The 23,625-nt window shown below is 43.0% G+C and overlaps 1 protein-coding gene across 3 annotated transcripts; it reads right to left on the reverse strand.

Annotated features, from left to right (window-relative positions):
* Positions 1 to 731: 731 nt before the first annotated feature.
* On the reverse strand, positions 732 to 22,991 carry RBBP7 (RB binding protein 7, chromatin remodeling factor; the record flags this gene model as incomplete). Of its 3 annotated transcripts, none has more annotated exons than XM_080794986.1 (12): positions 732 to 1,205; positions 1,901 to 2,011; positions 4,496 to 4,553; positions 6,428 to 6,504; positions 7,279 to 7,356; positions 7,474 to 7,600; positions 8,340 to 8,500; positions 12,047 to 12,162; positions 13,219 to 13,392; positions 16,627 to 16,772; positions 21,675 to 21,819; positions 22,667 to 22,991. In XM_080794986.1, 12 exons carry the CDS (start codon positions 22,680 to 22,682, stop codon positions 1,137 to 1,139), a joined length of 1,278 nt encoding a protein of 425 aa, XP_080651112.1. In that variant the 3' UTR covers positions 732 to 1,136. The 3 variants fall into 3 exon arrangements, with proteins under 3 accessions (XP_080651112.1, XP_080651114.1, XP_080651113.1); XM_080794988.1 differs by having other exon boundaries at positions 735 to 1,205; positions 22,888 to 22,984; XM_080794987.1 differs by having other exon boundaries at positions 759 to 1,205; positions 13,219 to 13,365; positions 22,667 to 22,915.
* Between the last annotated feature and the right edge of the window lie 634 nt (positions 22,992 to 23,625).

The following is a 23,625-nucleotide window of genomic DNA, read 5'->3' on the forward strand; positions in this document are numbered from 1 at the left end:
TTGGGTTCTCAGGCCTTAGCAAGGACAGAGTACCAGCTCACCCCTGGGACTGGGTGGCAGAGGACTCCTTTTATGTAGCCAGATCTCTGTGCGTGTTTTTGGGTATTTTTTGCACCTTTAGAAAAAAAAAAAAAGACCCTAAAAAAATCCTATAGTTTAGCTGCTGTCCAACCGTTTAAAAAAAAAAAGAGGAAAAAAACCAACTCTGCGTTTCCACAAGTCTTAGCTGCTCCTAGCACATTTCAGGGTGGACCTATTTGAATAGCAAGAGAATTCGGTATATTATAGAGGCATATAGGGAACGATTTAATTTGAAGATGAGCAAAAAGTATTTAAGCACATACTTTAAAGTTGGCTGGCCCCTCTTATATTTGACTGTAATTATTTTAGACTTAATGGGCTGCAAGGTCGTTGCTGTTGGCTTTTGATCTGTTAAAATTAAAAACCATCACTAGCTGGCAGCTCCTGCAAAATAGGTTGAGGGGCCAAACTGGTATATCCCCTTGGCTGACCCCTGCTGTATAAGCGAGCAAGCTTTCTTGGGCGGGGGGGGGGGGGAGGGGGATGTAGAAGGTACAGTAGGTCCGTGTCTACAAGTCTAACTTCTTCCCCAATCTTTGGATCAGGACACTCATGTACCCTGCGAGGTAATTCCGCACACACACACGTACCAGCTTTCTCACAGGAAGGGACGCACATGGATAACACATTCATACTCTCCTACCCGGGTTCTAAGAAAACAAAACCGAATTTATTTTAAAACTTTATTTCTGCAAAGCCAATCAACAAGTGTTGGAGGGAAAAAGTGTAAAAGTTATTCTTGCATATTTGGGAACAGCAAGCACTTAGTTTGAGAAAACAAGGACTTAAAATAGTTGAATCAAAGGCAGTACCCTGCTACTTGTATTTTAAAACAACAGTGATGTTCTTTCTTAAACAACATTCCTTTCTTCCCTAAAAGCTACAATATGATACAGTACGCAATAGCTCACTTGAAAGTGCTAGAATCAGAAGGTAAAGAACGCCATATGCCAACCCACTTACATTTCCTACTATACAATGCCTTTTCGGCGCTTGATAAACCAAGCATTCACGTAGCATTACATTCAATAGAAACATTTCTTGTACTTTGGGTTTTACGATCCTTGCCCCTCCAGCTCCGATGCTGTGACATCTGACTCTTCATCATTGTAAATATTTTCAGCCTGGAGAGGACAACCAAATAAATGCATAGGTAAAACTCCCCATGGTTTTTTACAAAACCTCCTAAGAACAGCATTGAATTCCATCTAGATTTTAGGATTCACTGGTCAGCGTGTTTCTGTGTTGGACATTTTTAGAGTAATTTACTTAGTAGTTTTCCCCCCAGACTTGAATGAGGAAAACCCAGGGCCAGTGTTCTTATTTGGCAGAGGAGCCCACCTAGCCACCAAGCTGCCCACGTGCTACTACTTTCTGTAGTAAAAAGCGTTTTCCAAAAGCATTTCAAGCATCCCTGAGACGAAGCACCGGCCCTGCGGTTAATGAGAGGGTTAACACCACCTCAGAAACACCAGGCGCTCAGTACTCTGCTTCCGAGGACTCGTGGACGCTTTGCTCCTGTATCCTTCATGCCCACGACGGAGCAGACCCCGGACCTACAGCAGTGACGCCAAGAGCCCAGCGGACGAAGCGGACGACATCATGCAAAGCGGAACAGAGGCCATGTCCCCGTCTGTGTGCGGACACAGATTTCTCCTGACCTGACAGGTGCATACTGAACTTAAGACTTGTTAAAATGGAGAAAGGTCTTTTAAAAAGACTGTGCATATTACACCAAATTTAGAAAAGCAACAATCTGTAATAGAAACACTTTGAGTGAATGTCTCTTCATTCAGGAAAAATAAACACTTTAGCTCACCATTTGCCATATCTGCATGATGTTATCCTCAGACACCGAGCAGATGACCCAAGGCTCATTGGGGTTCCAACTAAAATCTGATATCTTGGCGGTGTGTCCTCCATGAATAAACTGTTAATAAGAAGTTTAAAAAGCCTTTGTTTCATATCTTACTTTTCAGAGCATCAATCTTGCAACTGAGGTTTAAAGGGAGGGGTTTATAGGCTTAGTTAATCTACCCCTCGCTGCTTTTGCAAGTCTCCAAACCCTCAAGAAAGATGATGGGACAGTACAGGGAACGCCTGGCTACCCTTTGCCTACACTCCCGATACGAGTATGTGCACAGGTGCGTTTCTCTCACACAGACATACCTAACTAAGCCGCCCCCCTAAGTACTTCACCCCACATCACCCAGAAGTAAGGACATCTTCCTACACAACCACAATGCCATTTCTATACCTAATACATTTAACATTAATTCAGCCTCATTATCACATATATGTACTTTGGTACAAACAGTTAAGACAATAAATTTCCTTAAAGTTCTGTTATAGACTCTCCAAAGTGGCCCACCCGAGGAGCCTCCTGGTTCTTCTGCAGCCCGCACACCTTCCCTTCTCCCTCTAGCACACCGCCCAGCCACCCTCCATCTCCTCAAGGGGCATCACTCCCGGTAGGGATTCAAAAAACCAAACCAACCCCCAGGGTCCGAAAGCAAAGCCCCACAAAGGCTAAGCAGTGGGCTTTGCTGTGCAATGATGAGGGCGGCAGAGACTCCCTCCCTACAAGACACTGCCTCATGGGAAAGCACTGGACCTCCCTTACCTCAGAATTAAGAATCAGAAGGAACCGTTCTCATGGGGACAATATGAATGCACAGTCTTGGACCGAAGTCACACTTCCTAACAAAGTCTAATTTGACTCAGGTTGACAATTAGGTTACATGCAAGGTAACTCTTCTACCTAATCATTTTTTCAGTTTAAAAATGATAGAAAAACAGCTTTTCAGAATCGTGTTAAGGGGACATTGAGAGAAAATACGTCAAGACCACAGGCTTGGAATGTACAGAGTCCTCAAATCAAGACACTGCTGTACTAAAATTATGGTTAGCATCCAGCTTGCCACAAGTTAGGTGTCCCTTGATTTCAGGCTCTCCTGTGAAAGCAAAATCCCAGTGGATTTCCTCAAGGACCACAAGACTGTTAAAGAACAATAATATACAGGGTACCCCGAAATAGCTGGAAACCTTGAGAGCACGCCAAGCCGAAGAATCAGTCACAAAGAGCACCTCCTATCACACTTCTACGGAGCTAGCTAGGCGGATCTAGAGACAAAGTGGACCGCTGGTTGCCAGGGGCCGAGAAGAGGAGCAGACTGGGAGTTGCTAAAGAGCAGCGCTCCTTTTTGAGGGGAAGGAAACATTCCGACTTGTGGCGACGATTGTAGAATTCTGTGAACAGACTAAAAACCACCGAATTATATCCCTTAAACAGGTGAACTGTATGGTATGTGAGTTCTATCTCCAAGTTTTTACCAAAGTAAAGTAAGTACAGAGGGCTGGATGATGGATGACAACAGGTGACGGTAACGCCTCGGCTAGAGCCACACAGCACAGAACAGACTCTTCAGACTAAGTCACTCAACAGAATACACCGTCTAGGTGCTGTCATCTGTCTAGGGTATTTATTGAGAAATGCTCTTCTTTAATCAGCAGTGCATAGACCATGCTGGCATGTCTGTGTCATCACACCCTGTGTCGCTTTCTGGCCACTGCTGTGGGGTGTGGCGACGCACTGCACAAGGAGTGAGGGGATCCAGGGCGTCTGTGCCGCGTGGGCTTCAGTGGGCATCTCCTGTACGTAGGGCTCACCTTCGAGGGCCTTCTTTACCTTTTAAAAGTGGTGGGCAAAGCCCAAGTGTACCAAAACTTGGTACTGACCTCGGAATGAAATACGCTACAGTGGCCTGGATGACCATCTGCCAAATGACTGGCGGACACGAACGTGGATTCTGAGTGAGGAGGAACCGCCGCGAAGCGCAGCCACGCGCAACAGGAAGGGGACCTGACGCGCACACTGCAGAGCTCGGAAACAGGAAGGATGAGGACTGACAGGACAGACCCACCACAGAAACCTTCAAGGGCCGAGGAGATGCGAGTGATTCAGTTAGGAGCAGGAGGGAGATGGTAAACACTTGGCACCAACAAGATCCAGAATGCTTTCATTTTCTGGGCAGGGAACTTAAAAATCAAGTCACTGGAATATTTCTGTACTGTCAGATAATGTGAAGTATTGCTCATTCCGTAACAATACCTAGCCACCCCCCCCCAAAAGCCCTCAGAAATACTACAAGTGGGAATCAGTGAGAAATTTCATGATTTTCCAGGAGCCCAAATAGTTCTTGGTGAAATATTCATAAAAACCTACTGTGCTCTATTTACTATTTTCAATAAATGTCAAAACCCAGTCAGAATAACCTTTAAGACCAATTTGAAATCCTCTCCAAGAGCTAGCTAGCATTTGGAGTTCTGACTCTTTTTCCAGATTCGTGGATCAATGACAAGCAGTCCAATCTGCACATGACATTTCATCCCGCATAAGAAAGCCAATATATACCAGGAGTTCTGGAGGCCCATCTTCGGCGTCTTCTGCTGATTGTTCTTCTCCAATTTTGCTATCAAGAAAGAACACAATGCTGTCAATACTGAAATTCTTGCAGAAGGTATCAGTGTTCACAAAACCAGCATCAGCCCACAAAAGGCGTCTTAAAACGCACACACTCTAGAGACAACATTTCTACACTACTGCCAATGACAACTTCTGTATTAGTTACTGGTGGGACAGTGGGATGTTCACCTTCTGGAAATGATAAAAGCTGTTCATAACTGAGGATGCAGCACAGAAATTGTTTATAATAAATACTAATTTAAAACTCATTATTTAAAAAAATAAAATTCATTATTTTTAACTGTGGCTGTTTGCTGCACCAGATTTAAAAGGTAAAACTTAAGATATAAGCCAAGGAAAAGAGGAAAAAAAACAGCCTAACAACTTCAACATGCCGAATCTGCCAGCAGTCCCAACACTCTTTAAGTTATACACCAAGTATCAGCCTTGATATCTAGCCCCAAGGTGGGCTTTGCTAGTAAGAACTGCTGAAAAAGCAACCAAAATACATAACCTTCCAAGTGATACTCTTTCTTCCTATTAAATTTAAACCAAACACATGGGACTGCTAGACAATGATGTATATCCTCCGGTCAGGACTATTTTAATCCGTAATTCTATCCAATGTAATGTAATTCTAACACTACGCAAGTCATAAAAGAATTAAGAAACTTCACAAAGCCTCCAAATTTACTACTGGCACCTCTAGGGACAATTCAGCTGCCAGGGCATCAGACTTCCAAAGCCTGCCGCTTGACTTCATATTTTCAGTTTCTACTTTTACTACTAAAATTGTTTTCAAATGAAATAGTCCGCTATTTTATTTCAAATCAAATGTCCGCTTTCAAGATTCTCTACATTTCCAAGATTCAATCACGGCTAGAGTTTGTTCTGTGCAAACACAGAACGTTAGATGTTCAGAAGTTTTACAATACAAGTATTTTATTCCAGTGTTTTATGTTCTGTGCACTGAAGACCTGGTCTGCGGTCTCTGTGATGAAGGCGGCCCTGGGTTTAATAAACTAAAAACTTAGTCTACTTCAAAGCAATACATTTAAAATAAGGATTTTAAATAAGTTATTTCTTGGTAATGATTTAAACTTAGGATAATGATATCTGAGAAGGAAGTTTATATAACTGAACATCTTTATTAATGGCTCTAAAGGCTCAAAAAAAGTAAAGGAGTCTGAAATTCTTAGAATGGCAACTCTGAGATCAAGGAACTTTACAAAATTGAAAGAACTCTATACTGAGCCCCAGAAGAAGGTAAGCTCTCTTACAGCACAGCCTGTGCTTATCCCGTTCCCAAGTGTATCCCCAGCAGCTACACAGCCCACAGCAGGAGCTCAGCTCCTCAAAATGAAACAATGAAAGCACAGAAGAGCAAATGATAGAAAAGAGTGCAGGTAAGAGACATAAATTAAGAGCGCACATATGAGACATAAACAGCTAACATCTATACCCCTTTCTATGCCGACAGTGTTTTCAATATAATTATTTGGATCGTTAAGACATACATACGCCCCCAACTTCATGTCTGAATACCAACAACAAAAACCAAGACTCTTCAGGAAGGTACTTGAAAGTTGCTTTAATATTTGGCTTATTAGTCTGACTTCGGGTCAGGTCATGATCTCAGGGTCCTGGGATCAAGTCCCGCATTGGGCTCCCTGCTTGGCGGGAAGCCTGCTTCTCCCTCTCCCATTCCCCCGGCTTGTGTTCCCCCTCTCACTGTGTCTCTGTCAAATAAGTAAGTAAAACCTTAAAAAATTTTTTGGGCTTATTAAACGGGGATCAGCAAACTACTCTCGACTTTATGAATTACATCATCTGTCAGATTGGCATACTTATGCAGTTTCTTGTCACCGGACTTGGAGTTACCTTAAGTCCCACACGTTCAGGCGGCGATCAGTACCACTTGAAGCCAGAATAGTTTCGTTATGTGGAGACCAGTGGACCTAGCAACACAGATTGGAAAGTGTGAAGTATCATCTGTTCCTGCGTTTGTGGGCGTTTTTCTAATCCTTGAGACCTTCCATCTTCTGTTCTCTACCCTCTTCTTGTCCTATCCTTTCAAGTGCTCTTAAATGGCCCATCTCCTCAGCCTGCTTTCCAGGAAGGTCACACCCCAATACAGGGGAGCTCAGCTAGGAATCCCCATAAAGTTACTCAGTCCCCTAACTGCCCCAGAAGCTTTTCAACTTTTCAATTAAGTGTATCTTAAACCTATGCAATTGAGGGGCACCTGGGTGGTCAGTGGGTTAAGCCTCTGCCTTCGGCTCAGGTTGTGATCTCAGGGTACTGGGATCGAGCCCCACATCGGGTTCTCTGCTCAGCAGGGAGCCTGCTTCCACCTCTCTTTGCCTACTTGTGATCTGTCAAATAAATAGTCTTTTTTTAAAAAAACAAACCTATGCAATTGAAACCACTTAAAACGATATACAATGTTGTCTGTTGTTGTTTTTTCCCACTAGAGGACCTACCATGCTGGATACCTTAACTAAAGAATCCTTGGATTTCACTTTTTAAACTGATCCTGTTTTGCAAGACTTTTTCTACTTCTAAAGTTATAATCTCACAGAGCTCCAAGTTACTTCCCACTAGTTAACCTACACAGAAGAGGAACTTAAAAAAAAAAACAGCATGCCTGCTATAAAAGCAAAAAGATTTTAAATTTCCCCCGTCAAAAATTACCAAAAACCTGACAGAGACACCAGAAAACTGCCACATACCTGGAAAATTTCATCTTTATGAGATTCAAAGGTATGGAGTTTTAGCTTTAAATTACGCAGATCCCATAAAGCCACAGTCTGAAGAAAAATAAATGAAAAGGAATTCATTTCTGTACTTTACATCGAGTTTTAGAATATCTGACTAGCACAAGACAACTGGATTCATAAACACCAAATACACAAAAACTCAGAAACCTTATCTGCAGAGCCAGTTGCAAGAATGAACTCGCTGTAGGGGTTGAACGACAGGCAGTTGACCTCGGCAGTGTGTGCGTCCACCAGGTGGCTTGGCTTGGAGGTGGTATTGGACCTGGTGTCCCATCTAAAACACAAAGGTACAAGACAAAGCCAACCGCCCCTCCCCAGCTTCTCACACCTGTTTCCAGGTCCGTGCCACTCCACACCCCCCTTATTTCTGCCACGCTTGCCCCTTCATGGACACCCCAACCATGTACAGAGCTGCCAATTTGGACTGCCAACCACTAAGTGACATATTCTAAACCTACAGAAAATAAATTAGGGCTATCATTTCCAGTTTCTCGTTTATTAGATTCTTGTCTTAATACCAACTATTTCAAGCATACACCAACTACTACATAGAGAACAATTTAACAATTTGATACCTACAACCTAGCCTTGTCAAGTCTTACTACTTGGCCACATTTGCCTCAGACAGGAGTTTATGAAATAAAACACATTACAGGCGGCTGAATGCAGCCCCGTGGCCACGACCTGACAGAATCATTCTTAGCCCTCATCTTCAAAGTCACTGCGACCCCAATTTTGACATTTGCCACTGCCAAGCATGTTTCTTCATATTTACTTATCTGTTTTCTTTTTTCAAGTAAAAAATGGTGTTTATTCATATGCCAGAGTAACTTTTATGCAAAAAAGCCATTACACATGTATGGTTTCTTGTATGTCAATTATACCTCAGTGAAGTTTTTAAGGCCAGTATGTAACTTAAAAAAAATAAGTAAATCAAACCACAGGCCACCACAATCACTGATAGTCATTCAGGACACCTACATAGCAAGACCCCACTGAACCTTCCACCTTACATCATAAGTTTCTGATCATCAGCAACCGATCCAAATAAGGACTCGTGGAGCAGATGCCAGGCCACATCCTCTACAACAGCCGAGTGGCCAGTGAAGATGGCTTTAGCATCCACAATCTTGCCTTCCTTTGGTCCTGCGTTTATATCCCACAGACAGACAGTCTAAAGAAGGAAAAAATAAACAACCTTCATTAAAAAATTATTGAATGAGGGGCACATGGCTGGCTCAGTCAGAAGAGCTCGTGACGCTTCATCTCGGGGTCGTGAGTTCAAGCCCCATGCTGGGTGTAGAGATTACTTAAATAAACTTAAAAAAATTATCTAACTATATAAAAGGTAGAAATAAACACACAAGAGAAGAAACAAAAATAAAAGTGAAGCTTCTGAAGCAGAAGAGTGTATGCTTGTACCATTCATCATCTGAGATGCAGAGGGCAAGGTAAGGATACAGTAAGGGGGACGGGGAAACCGAGCATGACAGGAGGCAAGAGACAATCAGGTTCGAGTTTCTACTGACGTATCTTCAGTCAAGTATCTAAAATTCATCTAGATTACACAATGCAACACAGAGCCCAACATTCAGAATCTACTGAACAGATATTCGTGTCCTAGAAATTCACACAGGGCTGGGAGATTGGAAATTAAAATGAAAACATGCTTCTTAAGCAGCAAAAATATTTGGATAAATCTTTGACTTCATAGCAGAAACCACTACAGACAGTAAGAAGTGGGACAGGTGAATAACCCAGAAACCCCAACTAAGCTGCTTTGAGAGGCCAAAGCTTAGGGCCTGCAGACAGATCCCCACGGTGCACTCCTCAGAGCATCAGCAGAACCCAAGGAGAGGCCATGGGCCTTCCCCAGGCCCCAAAGATCACAGATCAGTAGGCTCTGCAACCTGAGGCTTCAAATGACAATTATCACAAAGTTAAGAGGAAAGTTTTTATGAAAAAATGTTGCCAGCTACAAGGCAATAATTATCATCCACATGGTTTAAAATAAAAGGTAATTCCATTAGAGTAAATTTGCTGCAATAATTCCACTGACACTGGTATGGGGCTCATCTCTTCGAAAATCACTTTCTTATCCGAGTCTCTGTAACAAAGCTATTTCCCAGTAATAGCTATTTACCCAGTACCAAAAAAAGGTTTTATATAATACACATACCCTTAGTCTTTGTTGATACACACTCAGATGCACAATTTACAAGCACTGAAGAGAAAGGAACATGTAGAGCTCTTGCCATCCTCCCCTGCTCATTTCAGAAGGATCCTGGGAAGATTAGCAAGATGCCTGGCACGTGCAGAGCCCTTGGAAAACGTCAGCTATTATTATAACTAGCAACTCCCAGCCTGGCGTCTTCAGAATGCGCTAGTAATTAAGTTACTGAGCATAACCCATCCTCCCTGTTTTAGGGACTCAACCATGCCCACTTTGAGGGAAGTGGAGGGAAGCTTCCTTTCAGAGAACTAAGGGAGACCCTTGCTTCCCAGCCTCTCTTGTGGCTGGGACACTATGCTGGCTCCATCAGTCTGGCCACGATTTTGAATTGTGACCATCAACAGGGAAATCTGTTCTCATGACTGCCAGTGTGTGTGGGGGTGGGTGGGTGGGGACGGTACACAGCAGAGACTAACATCCACTGGCCTCTTCTCTGGGTTGTAGGCCATTTTCTAGACAGCACAGCAATTCTGTGAGCTGCCCAAGGTCCTTCTGATAAATTTCTTTTCTGTTTGTATCAGCCAGAGTTGGTTTTGCTTGCTTGTACCTAAAGATTCTTAACTGGGCCAATTACCTACTTTCAGTATTTAAAAAAAAGCATAACAGAAATTGTGACCAGTAGAAATATAAAGAAGGTCTGTGACGTGACAGGCCCCGTTCTAGGCAGGAGGATATACTAAGGAAGAAGGTAAAGAACCTGTGGCCAAGTTACAAGAGCTTTCAAAAGCTCCAGAAGTCTACTCTCAGCTCTGGGCTAGAGTTACAGCAAACATGTTTTACTTACAGTATGGGATCCATGAAGGAAGGTATGGAGCTGTAGGTGGAAAGAATGCTACAAATATTGATCTACAATAAATTAACAAGATCGTTTTCCATTTGTGTGGTACTTTTGTTAAAATACTTGTATTAAGGATGCCAGGATAATTCAATAGGGAAAGGTTAGTCTTGCCAACAAATGGTGCTAGAAAAAACACAATAACCACAAGTGGAGAATGAACTTGAACCCCTACCTCACACCATATACAAAAATTAACTCAAAATGAATAAAGGACCTAAATGTAAGAGCTAAAGGTGTGCAATTCTTAGAAGATAATGTAGATGTAAATATCTTTGTGATGTTGGATCCTGTAATGGTTTCTTAGACACGATATCAAAAGCGTAAGTCACAAAATAAAAAACACATAAACTACATTCAAAATTCAACTTTTGTGCTTTGGAGGACATCACCAAGAACGAAAAGACAACCCACAGAGTGGGAGAAAATCTTCTGAAATCCTATCTGATAAAGGACTTGAATCCAGAATACATAAAGAACTCTTACAACTCAATAAAAAAACCAAAATTTAAAAATGGACAAGGGATTTGAATACATATTTTCCCAAAGAAGAGCTATAAATAGCTGATAAACACATAAAAAAGATACGCAACATCATTAGTCATCATCACCACAAGGAGGTAAACCATTTCACCCTCACCAGGATGGCTATAATAAAGAAGACAGACGACAACAAGTGCTGACGAGGAAGTAGAGAAACTGGTACCCTGGAGTACACATTACTGGTGGGACTGTGAAGTGCTACAGCTGCCTTGGTAAAGCTTGGCAGTGTTTCAAAAAGTTAAACATAGAGTTACCATATGACCCAGTATTTCCATTCCTAGGTAATTACCCAAGAGAAATGAAAACCTACATCCACACAAAACTTAATACAAAAATGTTCATACAGCAGCATCAGCCAAAATAGCCCCAAAGTGTTAAAGAAAAAGAAAAAGAAAAGCAAAAAGCCCCAAGCAGGAACAACCTAAATGTCCATCAATCAACTGACGAATGAATCAATTCCAGCACATCCATATAATGGATTATTCAGCCATATAAAGGAGTAACATACTGACCTATGCTTCAACATGGATGAACCTTGAAAAACTTATGCTAAGTGAAAAGAAGCCAGACAGGGAAAAAGCACATATGATTCCATTTGTATGATTTATCAAGAGACATTCTATTGACATAGAAAGTAAATCAGTGGTTGCCAGGAGCTGGGGGCAGTGGGGGGGTGACTGCTTAAGGGGTCTGGAGTTTCTTTTTTGTGCCATTTGCTGAAAATGCTTCAGGGTTCGATAGTAGTGATGACTGCACAGCTTTGTGAATATACTAAAACCCAATGAATTGTACACTTAAAAAATAAACTAAAAGGTAATTTCTGTCTCACAAACACTTCATAGTTTCCATTACAAAGATACATTCTGAAATAATGGGACACCTTTTGCCCACCTTCCCTCCATTCTAAGGTTGCTTCAAAAGAGCTCTGTGGAATCCTAAGGCTCCAACAGGGCAGTCTGATAACCATTGCTCTAAATCCTGTGAAAACGTTATCACAATAATCAGGAGTATTATCTTAGAAAACCTTTCAACTACACAGCGCTCCTTCAGTGCACAGCTCTCCACGACAGTCTTTAAGTATATGAGATTAGAAAGAATAAGTCTCTCACATGATCGTCTGATGCACTTAGGAGATGTCCACTCAAGTTCGAATTCCAGGAAAGACCATAGCCTTCCTTTTGGTGGCCTCTTAACCTAAGATCAGGATTACATTCTCCACTTGGGTCTAAAAAAGGAAAGAAACACATTAACTACGAAGTGATTTTCTGTTTATCAGAACTAGTAAAAGCAATCCTCGGTCCTCACTGAATGAGCCATAACATTCATTATAATGCTTGAAGAAGCGTCACATACAAACAATGACTTGGGACTTGGTCTGACCCACAGCCACTCTGAAAAGCTGTTCTCTGTGCTTCATTTCAAGTACTCAATGCAAACCAAGTCTCAAGACCATAAAGTAACTGGTTCCTTTGAGAAACCGAGTACTAGCTCCAACACAAAACACTGAAAACTACAGCTATGCCCTCAGATCGGAGTGGCAACCTGCCCCACCCCTGGATCAATTTTTTTCAAACACTTTTGTGAGGAAAGAGTTAACACAGCAGGTCTGGTTGCTCAGCCCCTGTATGTCTCCAGGGTAGCCCGCAACCATGACTGACCCTTAGCCAACCCCTAGGAATGTGACCCTCACAAAATTCTTCATGTCACTGACTGATGAAGCTGTGTATGCCCAGAGCAGTGAGGCATGCCGCAGCAGCTCGTCAAGACTTGCAGGGTTGTTTAGCAAGATTCATGATGTATCTGGCTTCACTGCTGGGGTCCTGAGTTGCCCTTGCCATGGCTGGTCATAGAACAGCATGTTCCTATGTGACCAGACCTCTATAAAAACACTAGATCCTAAGAGTCAAACAGGCTTCCCTAAGCGGAGACATTGATCACATGCCCCTTTGGTCTACTGCTAGAGAAAAAGCATGTTCTACGTGGCCCTAGTGGGGAAGGACTCAGACACCTGTGCCTGACCTCTCTGGACTCTGCCTATTGCGTATCTTTTCCTCCTGCTTTTGCTCTGTAGCCTCTGCTATAGTAAGTCCTAGCCAGGAGTAGAACCTGTCTGGGAGGTCCTTCCGTTACATCAACTGAATTTTGAGGGTGGTGATGGGACCCCTGGAACGATTTTTAAACCTTTAAAAATTATAGATTACACTAGTTTGAACGACCTCACAGCAATTATTTTAAATCAAGAAAAATGTTCAAGCGATGGCCTGATTTCATTACTACATACCTGGTTTAGCAGGGTGCTTTGTATAGTCAAAAACCAGCACATCAGAAGATGGAGTTTTGGTAGCAATGATGTGAGGATTCTGTGGCATGTAACGAGCACGGTTTACTTCTCCTTCATGGTTAATTTTAATTTCACATTCAATTTTTCCTGTTACAGAACCAAAGCCACCAAATTCTAATGTGAGAAGAAAGAAATAAACACATACACTTATGATTAAAAATCACAAGTCATTTAGTTTAATCCACACAACAGATTTTAACCTGGCAAAACACAACACAAATTAACTAGAGAACACAAAAATTTGGGTTTACTTGCCACTTGGAATTAATTTATTCTCAAAGCCCATTTGAATTGGAAAATGTTGATAGCTATTTTATGCAAGTTAATTGTTTCACCTTGGATTTAGAATAATTAAAAACTGGCCTCTTTCGGTTGTAACGAGGATGTAATTATTTCCTAAAATCAGAAATTGATGCTAACCCCATCCAACCCTAAGACATAGACATACTGGTTCCACCAGCGTCCTGAATTCAACTGCTAGTGGAGTGCCAAAGCTCAAACGAGGGGGCTGGTGTGCGAATAAGACTAGAGTGTTGAATAGTTATTAAAAAGGCCTTGGAAAAGCAACAGAGTCACATAAAAAGTATAAGGAACTTCTGAGAAGCAGCAAGATAATAGCAGAAAGAATACATGTAGAGAACATCTAAGCAGATAACAGCAAACAAGAACATTTTCTTTTTTGTGTTCAAAGATTAAGAAGGAGAATAGTTGCTGATGCTTAAAAAGTTTGGAGGTTTCACCTCGTAACTGTGTTATTTCTTCCTGACCTATATTGCCACTTCTACGCATATTCCTTTTTTGTTCCCCCATATCTCAGGTTCGGGAACACTAACTCAAATGCCTGATGGAGCCAGGCAGCTAACAAGTAAAACAGACTGGCTGGGTCCTGAAGAACACCAACTGAAAGAAGCAAACCATTTCTCAGGTTCAGTCCGCTCTTGCTATACAGGAACGCTTAATGAACACTGGCTCCCATGGTTTAACACTGGCATTCAGCCACTCTTCTCTGTGGCAAGCGTAGCTTACTCTTCCGTGTGGCTGAAAATCACAGACCAGTCCACACAGCTACGCCTACACAACCATACACAATCACCTTTTTCCTTCTCAGCATGTTCCCTTTCCATTGTGTCCGTGGGAGAAATGTGGCCCAGCCTTTCTAAGATTGCCGCTCACCCTGAGACTCTGCTCCAAACCTGCCCCAACTTTGCTTTTCAACCCACCACCCAACCCTCCACCGTGGATTCCAAGGGCTCTAACATTTCTAATATAAAGACACTCAAGTTCCCTAATTCCTTTACTTAGAACAACCTGAATAGCTCTCCTCTTCTAAAAAAACGGATTTCCAGTAAGATTTACTTTCAACACAGGGCCTTGTTTTCTCAAATTCAAAAGTTTGAAAATAAAAACCACCATTTTAATGATAAAACAGTATCCATTAAAAAATACCGCAACTGAAAATAAAGAGAGGTGTTAACCGTAAATTATTTCAGTCACTTGTTGGAATGGAATACACAGAACAAGTGACTACAGTAACTTGATACACATCCATAAATTATGCACAGAGACTAAGTCTGAAGCCAAAAGTCCAATAAATACATACTTTAGGATTAAAATCCACTGAAAATTTCTCATTACATATTTTACAGAAATAACGCATAAAATTGTAGGGAAACGGACTGTGAATTGTGGCAATGGCAAAGGGATTAAATCATTTTGGAAAATAGTTTTATACTATTTTAAGCTGACAATGAATACACCATAGGACTCAGCAATCCTACTCCACTAGATGAATTTTCCCACATGTGTACAAGGAGACATGGCAAGGATGCTCATTGAAGCACCGTTTGTAAGAGCAAAATACCAAACAGAAGCAGTCCAACTGCCCCCTGGTAGAATGAATAAAGTAAGGTTTAAGCACAACGGAACACGACATGGGAGTTAAAAGGAGGCAGACATCTACGTGGTTTACACACATACACAAAACAGTACCCAAAGAAAAAAAGCGGAAAAAAAAAACCCTTTATACAGATTTACTACTGTATGAGTAATAAAAATACAAACAGTTAAAAATGGCACACTAATTTCAGGACAGTGGTAAATTCTTCAAAGGCAGGCAAGTTAGGAAAGGGGTATGGGGTGGCAGGATTTTAGCTATAATGTTTTATTTTCAATATGAAAAAAACTAAAATAAATTCCTTAAAACGTTCAGATTAAACCTTTTAGGGCTGTGCAGACAGCACTAACCCAAAACAGGTCTGGTTGCTTAGCCCTCTCAGCTCTGGGGGACACTGGGACCATGAATGACCCTCAGCCAAGTCCTGGGAACATGGACCTCAGAATGTTCTTAATGTCACTGATGGATTGATGATTTTGTGGTGTACACCTGGAGCAATGGACCATGCTGTACCAGTTTGTCAGGGCTGCTCTGCACAGATACCAAGATTGACGACATGCACCTGGTTTCATTACTGGGGTCCTGAGTTTCAGTTGTCTTAACTGGCTGCCAGAAGGACGTGCCTGTGAAAACAACCCCCCACAAGAGCCTCAGATCCTGACACTCAAATGGGTTTCCCTGGGCAGGAGAGAGAGATTCTGCACATGTCCCTGTTATTTGCTGCCAGAGAGAAAGCACACCGTGTACAGCCCTGGAGGAGCCTTGTGCCAGACCTCCCTAGACTCCCTGATGTGTATCTTTCCCCCCACTGCTTTTGTTCTGTATTCTTTACTGTAACAAACTTTAGCCATGCGTATAATGTGCTATGAGTCTTGTGAGTCCTTCTAGCACAATGACCAACCTTGGGTGATGGTGGGAAGACCAAATCAGGGGAATGTACATTTGACAGGGGAAACAGGGAAGTCAATAGCTTCCATAAAAAAGCCATTATTAACTGTTTGGTGCATACGCCTCCTCTGACTTTTTCCTATATACACCCAATACATATTATTACTTTTTACCAAAATGGGTACTATAATCACACAAAGGAGTTAATCTATCCTGGACAGCCTTCCATACTAGGGCATACAGATTTGCCTCATTGTGAGTCTGTGTGAAATTTCAAATTTATCGCATTCTTAGGAATTGCTGAACAGTATTTCAAACATACCATAATGTGTTTAACCAATTTCCTATAAACTAACATCTGGGTTGCTAGGCTGATCTTAATTTTTCAATCCTGCAAATAATGCTATTGTGAAATCCTTGTGCACATGTGAGCAAGTAGTTCTATGAGATAAACTCCTAAAAGTTAAACTGCTGGGCCCAAAGATATTAATAGAAACTGTAAAAACATATTAGAAAAGAAGGCACACTTCCTTAAACACCGACACTGGAATATACGGTATACCTACCACCCTTCTCACTGTCACAGTGGGAAGCATCAAACTGTGCATCATCGTTCGGAATATGGACTCGAGCAACCACGAGATGATTCTGCTCATCAGATGTGTGAGTCCCCAGCACTAGCCAATGAAGGGCATAATCCTTTCCTTCCGGTCTGTTTAGGAAAGAAAATAAGTCACACTAACCCTAAAGAAATCAGTTGCTAACAAATTCAGTCCATCTCCAATCTCCACACTCATAATCATTGACTTCTCACCTAAAAAATATCTTCCATTTTAAGAAACTAGACATTTCTAAATTTTCCAATAAGAGGCAACAAAATAGAATGGAAAGTTTAAGCACTGAGCCAGAAAAACTGGGTTCAAATCCTGGCTCAAACTAAAATTAACTATAGGTAATTCCTTAAATCACAACTTCCTGGGGGCCCCAGCTTCTTCACCCGAAAAACAGGTTACGAGTGCAAAAGGCATGAAAACTCATTATGAATGTTCATGGTGCTTAAAGCCTATGAAATGGGTTTCTCAATTTTATGGGGGGGAGGACTGTCTTTGTTACCTTGGTTCTATAGAACTCATTTTGACGCTAAAGAACCCACTGATGATCCTCGGCACCCTGGACCAAACAGTGATTTTTACATCAGTATCTATTAACAATGTTTTCCCATTTGTATTATCTAGAATAGCAATTTTTTCCTATGCTCTGTGGTCCCACCTCAGTGAAGAGGGCCAAAACCTAAGGCTCTAGGCCCCATCACCAGACAAATTAGGCTACTTAGGTTTCTAAAGTTCAGTTGTACAAAGGATTCAGTGAATTTTAAAAAAGGGTTGAGGATTGCTTCTACAAATATAATTTACTAGTAACTAAAAAAAATACAAGATGAAATTTTACCATGATTTGGTTTAATGTAAAAAAGAACAATAAATACAATATACAAGTCCAAGAACAGAATAAGGCAGCCATGGCTAAGCAATAGCAGCTTGTTTGAAAAAAGGCATGAGTCTTGGTCAATATATGTTCAGTGGCCAAAAATAGGATAAGGCTACCAAAACAGTTAATTTCCTCTTAGATGCACTTATATGGGGCGGGGGGAGGCAATATATGCAAGCACTCACCCACTTATTTTTAAATGAAAAAAAAAAAGACATACTTAGAAAACTAGGCTCTAAGCAATATAGTTTGGGAGAACTGAGACAAAACAAAATCTTTGTAGCTCAAAATGAAAGGGAACTTAAACACATCTCATTAGAATCATTTGAAGAGAAATAGGAATGCTTTAGAGAAAGGAGGCACTGCAGAGCAGTATCAGGGCTAACATAAAAAGAAGTGACTTTTTAGGGGCTTAAACAGAAAAAAACAGCACCTTTCTAAGGAGCATGGTCCAAACATGGACTGGAGTTTGTGAAAAATTCCTTGACTCTAAAATTCAATTCACGTATTCCTTGACATAATAATCATATAAGGATTTTTTCTTAATGGAAATCCTTTCATCTCCATCATTAAAATACAAACCTATTTTCCTGAACCAATCAATATTACAATGTTTTCTTCCAATGCTGAATGAACCTAAGGCTGCAGAAGCAATAATGTTAAGACCTCGTCCATTTTCAGTGCCAGAATCCTTTGATCACTTGGACTCCACTGCTAAGAAATTCACCTGACAATCACAGATTATTACAAGGTTATTCTCAGCATTGTCTTAGTGGCAAAAGATTGGTAACAACCTAAATATCCATCAATAAAGAACTGGTGACATAAATTATAATATATTCATAAATGGGATTCTGCGGAGCCCTTAAAACAAAAGACTGTATCTAAGCATGCTAAGAAGAAAAAGTCTCCAATATAAACTACCAACTGTAAAGTGAAGTGAATAATGAATAACTTGCTACTATAAAAAAAGATGGACGGGAGAGGCACCTGAGTGGCTCGGTTGGTTAAACGTCCAACTCTTGCTTTCCGCTACGTTATGATCTCACAGGTCCTGGGATTGAGCCCCATGTTGGCCCCGCACTCAGCAGGGAGTCTGCTTAACCTTCTCTCTCTCTCCCTTGCCCTCTACCCCTCCTCCTGCTGATGTGCACATACTCTCTTAAAAAAAAAAAAGATGGAAGGAAAATATGTATATGTACTTATTTCTGGATGGGTTTTTAAAAAATGCCAAAAATGACTGTCTCTACTTTGGGTAATAAAACTAGGAGAATAGGGGACATGGAAAGGAAACTTATATTTCACTCCATGCATTTTGTACCACCTGAATTTGAATGATTACAAAGATATTTTAAGTAGAGATTTAGTCTCTATGTGTTTAATAGCAAATTATTTAATAAAAGATATATGGAATAATGAAATTACTTCTTAGAAATGCCTAAATAGGGGCGCCTGGGTGGCTCAGTGGGTTAAGGCCTCTGCCCTCGGCTCAGGTCATGATCCCAGGGTCCTGGGATCGAGCCCCGCGTCTGGCTCTCTGCTCAGCGGGGAGCCTGCTTCCTCCCCTCTCTGCCTGCCTCTCTGCCTACTTGTGATCTCTGTCTGTCAAATCAATAAATAAAATCTTTTAAAAAAATTAAAAAAAAAAGAAATGCCTAAATAGAAATTTTTAAAGGCAAATCCACTATGTGGACAATTACCTAACTCAGTTTTTAAGGACAAGAATTCAGAAACTGTAAGTAATTATTAGGAAGTATGCTCTATGTAGTATGTAGGTAGAAGGCAGGGCTTATGAGGTTGACTAGGATCTAGTTCCTCAAAGACTCAGGGAGTAAGAACAGCCAATGTTTCCAGTGTTCCATATAGTAACAAAACACAATCAAAGTCCCTTCATATTCCAAACAGAATCCTGCAAAAGCACCACAAAGCTATCCTCAACACCCAAGAATGCAGGCTGCCTGGCATTTTCTTGCATTCCCAGAGCAACTGCACATCCCACAACCAGATCCCACTTCTTTGCATGCAAAGAACACCATGGAATACACAATCTAGAGTATTTTCTCTTAAGTTCTTAAATGTTAATATAAAAGTGTGTATGTATGGTGGCGGGGGGAGGCTGCTGGCTCAGTAGGTGGAGCACGCAGCTCTTGATCTCAGTTGTAAATTGGAGCCCCATGTTCGGTGTACAGTTTATTTAAAAATAAAAATCTTGGGGTGCCTGGGTGACTCAGTTGTTAAGTGTCTGCCTTCGGCTCAGGTCATGATCCCAGGATCCTGGGATGGAGCCCCGCACTGGGCTCCCTGCTGATTGGGAAGCCTGCTACTCCCTCTCCCCCTGCTTGTATTCCCTCTCTCACTGTCTCTCCATCAAATAAATAAATAAAATCTTTTAAAAAAATAAAAATCTTAAAAAAAGCAGTATCTGGGCTAAGAACTTACAGATCTATCATCTTTAAAGCTGCTACACAAAACATATCATAGGTAACACTTTTAAAAGACTTGAATATGCAGTTTTCATTGGAATCCAAATGGAGAAATACAGTTATTACACTCTAATATATTATTTCTGAATACAAAGGGGTGGGAAAATCAGCATCAGTCACCACTTACTGCATACTTACTCCATGCCAGCACTTTAACAGTGCAGGATCTTATTTAATTTTCTCAAAAGTAGGCAGTCAGAACTGCCAGCACCTGCATTCACAGATCAGACAGCTTGGGGGCAGATACTGACCAATGTGCCTTAATTTAGCTACTAAGAAGCAGGGGGCAGGATTCAAACTCTGGTTTCTAACCTTAGAGTTCCACTGACCCCCACTGTTTTCTTCTGTTAAGGTAGGTCAAAAAGATCTAAAAGAATGTAAATTAAGCTGTTAAAGCTTTTAATTTACTTAACAGGAATGCACAAAGAAGTCAAAAGTAAGTGGTGCTCTGACTGAGAATCCGAATACCCTTAAGTATATGATGCTCAAAATGATTATGTCAGTGCTTAGAAATTTATTTATTTCTTACATCATTTATTTCTTGGCTACTCTTCCCACATTTGCATATCTACACTGTGATTTTTTGGGAACCCCAATGGAAGTCCTACCTGTATGGAAGACGGTGTTTGCATATGGAGAATCTGTCCTTTAAAGGAATAACCTTATATAAAGTAACTTGCTTTTATTTTCATAACTTGTCTCAAAATCCCCTTCCTAGATTAATTTTGTTAATGCTCATTAAATTATATGCTCACATTACCCAAATTTTATAGTTTTAAAGTATATGGCCAAGTTCCTACTAGAAAAAGTGCAAGGGCATGATAAAGGTGGTCTAATACAGGGCTTGGCTCAACTCAGGGATACTCAGTTTTTTGGGCTCAAAATCCCTTTCCACCACTTACAGAATGTGTGATCTTGGAATTTTACTCAATGTCTCCACCCCAGTTTCCACAACACAAAGATGATAAAAAGTAATCACAGTACACTTTTGAGTATTAAACCAAACAAGGGAACACAAAACTTCAGATGTGCCAGCCTTATTTTAAGTGTTCAATAACGCCAGCAATTATTACCAGGGAAATTCTAGAAATGGCTGAAAAGAACACTCTTACAAAGACCAACAACAACCTCAAAGTGTATTCCACATTATTAGCCTAACATCTTTTCTTTGGGGAACCGTTGCTAAATTATTCCCCCCTTTGCCAATTAAAACCTATTCATACTGGAGTAGCTGATTACATGGATATGCTCACTTGGTAAAAATCCACCAAGCCATATGCTTATGATTTGTGCACTTTCCCGTGTATACCGTATTTTTCAATAAAGCTGTAAAGAAATCCAGCTCCCAGCGGCTGGATTTCTTTGGGGTCAGTGGTCCCCCAAAATGCCGCTCTGTATTTAAACCAAAAAAACGTCAAATATATCAGAGGAGTCCCACAAATATCATTAATCGCACTTTATCCCCACATTTACATATCAGAAGCCATCCCATAAATCACTTAAGTTTCGAAAATATAAATCACCTGCTACCTCATCCAAGGGCTAAACTGATTACACACTCCTATTCTATATGTGAAATGCTGAAACTAGGAAATCCACGGCAATAGTTAAATCTATGCAAAGTAAAAGTTGCCAAAAACCCTTACTTAGTCACTTCAGGAAGCCACTGAACGGTAAGACTCGGCCACTGAAGAGCATGGGTCATAACCAGGTCATACAGAAACGGTGTATTCTTCTTCCAGATTTTATATTCTTCATTGATGACACGCTCCTCCACAGTATCTTCAAACACTGAAATTTGGAGAAAGCCCATACAATTAAGCGGCTGAGAAAAATCGAAGTCAGAATCTGTACACAGATACTGGAGGTCACCTCGAGATGGCCACACCTAATCCACTCAGATTTACCTCTAATTTGGACACGAACTAACTGCTCTTCCAGAACGTGGAGAGAATATTAACACCAGGAAGCTTATTTTTTGCACTTGGAAATCAATACCGCTTGCGCATACAGAATTGGGTAATTACACAGACAACGATTTTGTTTCGCCAGTTACAGCTGTTCGCACCTGTTCTAAGATGACGACCCGTATGTACAGGGGCTCCACGACCCACGCGGGAAGACGAATCCACGTGTAGCAGAAACCCCTCGGCCCGCTCCCTCCATCCCCCACCAGGAGCGGCCTCCGCTCCCACGAAGCCAGCGTCAGCAGCCATAGGCCGGCGTGTTCTAGAATCCCCCGGACAAGGGCCGCGACCCCGAAGCGATCGACGCGCGCGCGTGGAAGGAGCAGCCGTGTCCGCTTTCCGGTGGCGGAGGCCGCCTCCGCCCGAGAGCCAAGGGCGCCGAAGGGAGCGCCGCCGCCGGAGGCGGGGGGAGGGAGAGTGGGGGGGGGCAGAGGGGGAAGGGGGCCCAACCCGCGGCCCCGCGGCCCCGCGCCGGGCTCCGGAAGTGCTCGGAGCCCTCCGCGCCTTGGTCCCGTCCCGAGTAGGCCCCTCGAGGCGCGCGCCTAGCCTCGCGCCCGGCCCCGCCCCCTGCTCCTCACGCCAATTCGCGCCTTTCGCCGGCGCGTGCCGCGGCCTCGCGCGCCCGCCGCCCCCCGCGGTCCCGGCGCGCGCCGCCCCGCAGGGCCTCTTACTCTCTTTACTCGCCATCTTGCGTCGGGTCGTTCGCCCCTCGCTGCCGCCGCCGCCGCCTCGGACTCCCCTCGCTAGCCAACAGCAGCCCAAACGCAGGCGCTCCTGCCTCGCCCAGGCGCGTCACACTCTTCTAGCTCTCGAAGCGTGAGCTCCGTCTTACAGCCTGGTGCTCCCCAAACGCTGCGTCTTTCTCTCCTGCCTCCTCCCCGCTCGCGGGTACCGAGGTCTGAGGCGCTCTTCTCTCTCTCTCCAAACTTGGAACGAGACTTTTCAACCCGCGCCTCCCAGCCCGCCCAGGCAGCTGAGCGCAGGCGCATCCGCCCTGGGAAAAGTGAGAGGCGGCGGAGAGGCGGGCCTGGGAGCCAACGGCTCGGTCGTTTCAACCAATGAGGTGCGTCAGGCAGGTTTCACGCGGCATTTGGAGGCGGGCTTCTGGGGGTGGGCGGGGCGTTCCGCGGCAGGAAGTTGGCGAGGCGCAGGCGCGAGGACTCGCCCAGCGCTCCCAGGGCCGGGCGCGGGGGCGGATGGGGGCGCGCGGGGGTGGGGCGGATGGGGGCGCGGCGTGCGGGCTGCGCGGGGGCCCGCGAGCCCCGGGGCCGCGGGGCGTGGCTGCTTGCCGAGGCCGTGGCGGTGGGGTAGGAGGGGGGCTGGGAGACTGCCGCCGCTTAGCCAAGCAAAATCTCAGAGCGAGGGAGGAAAATGGTTTCTAGTCTCGAGAGATTACTGTGCCCTCAAAGTCTCCCCGATAATCATGGGCATGTAGTTCTGTGCACCCTGAAAGGTTTCCCTCCAGCCGACTGGCTTTTCCTTGGGCCTGGTCGAGCTGAGGTGGGGTTCGTTGGAGGCGAAGGGAACCTTTTACAGAGGCCGCGGGCGTCTTTTGGCTGCTGAAGCCGCCGGGCCTCCCTGTTAGGCTAAACCTGCGGCCTGTACTGGCACAGGCCGCCAACAGCTCAAA

This window comes from Martes martes (genome assembly GCF_963455335.1).
Source record: "Martes martes genome assembly, chromosome: X".
Lineage (NCBI taxonomy): Eukaryota > Metazoa > Chordata > Mammalia > Carnivora > Mustelidae > Martes > Martes martes.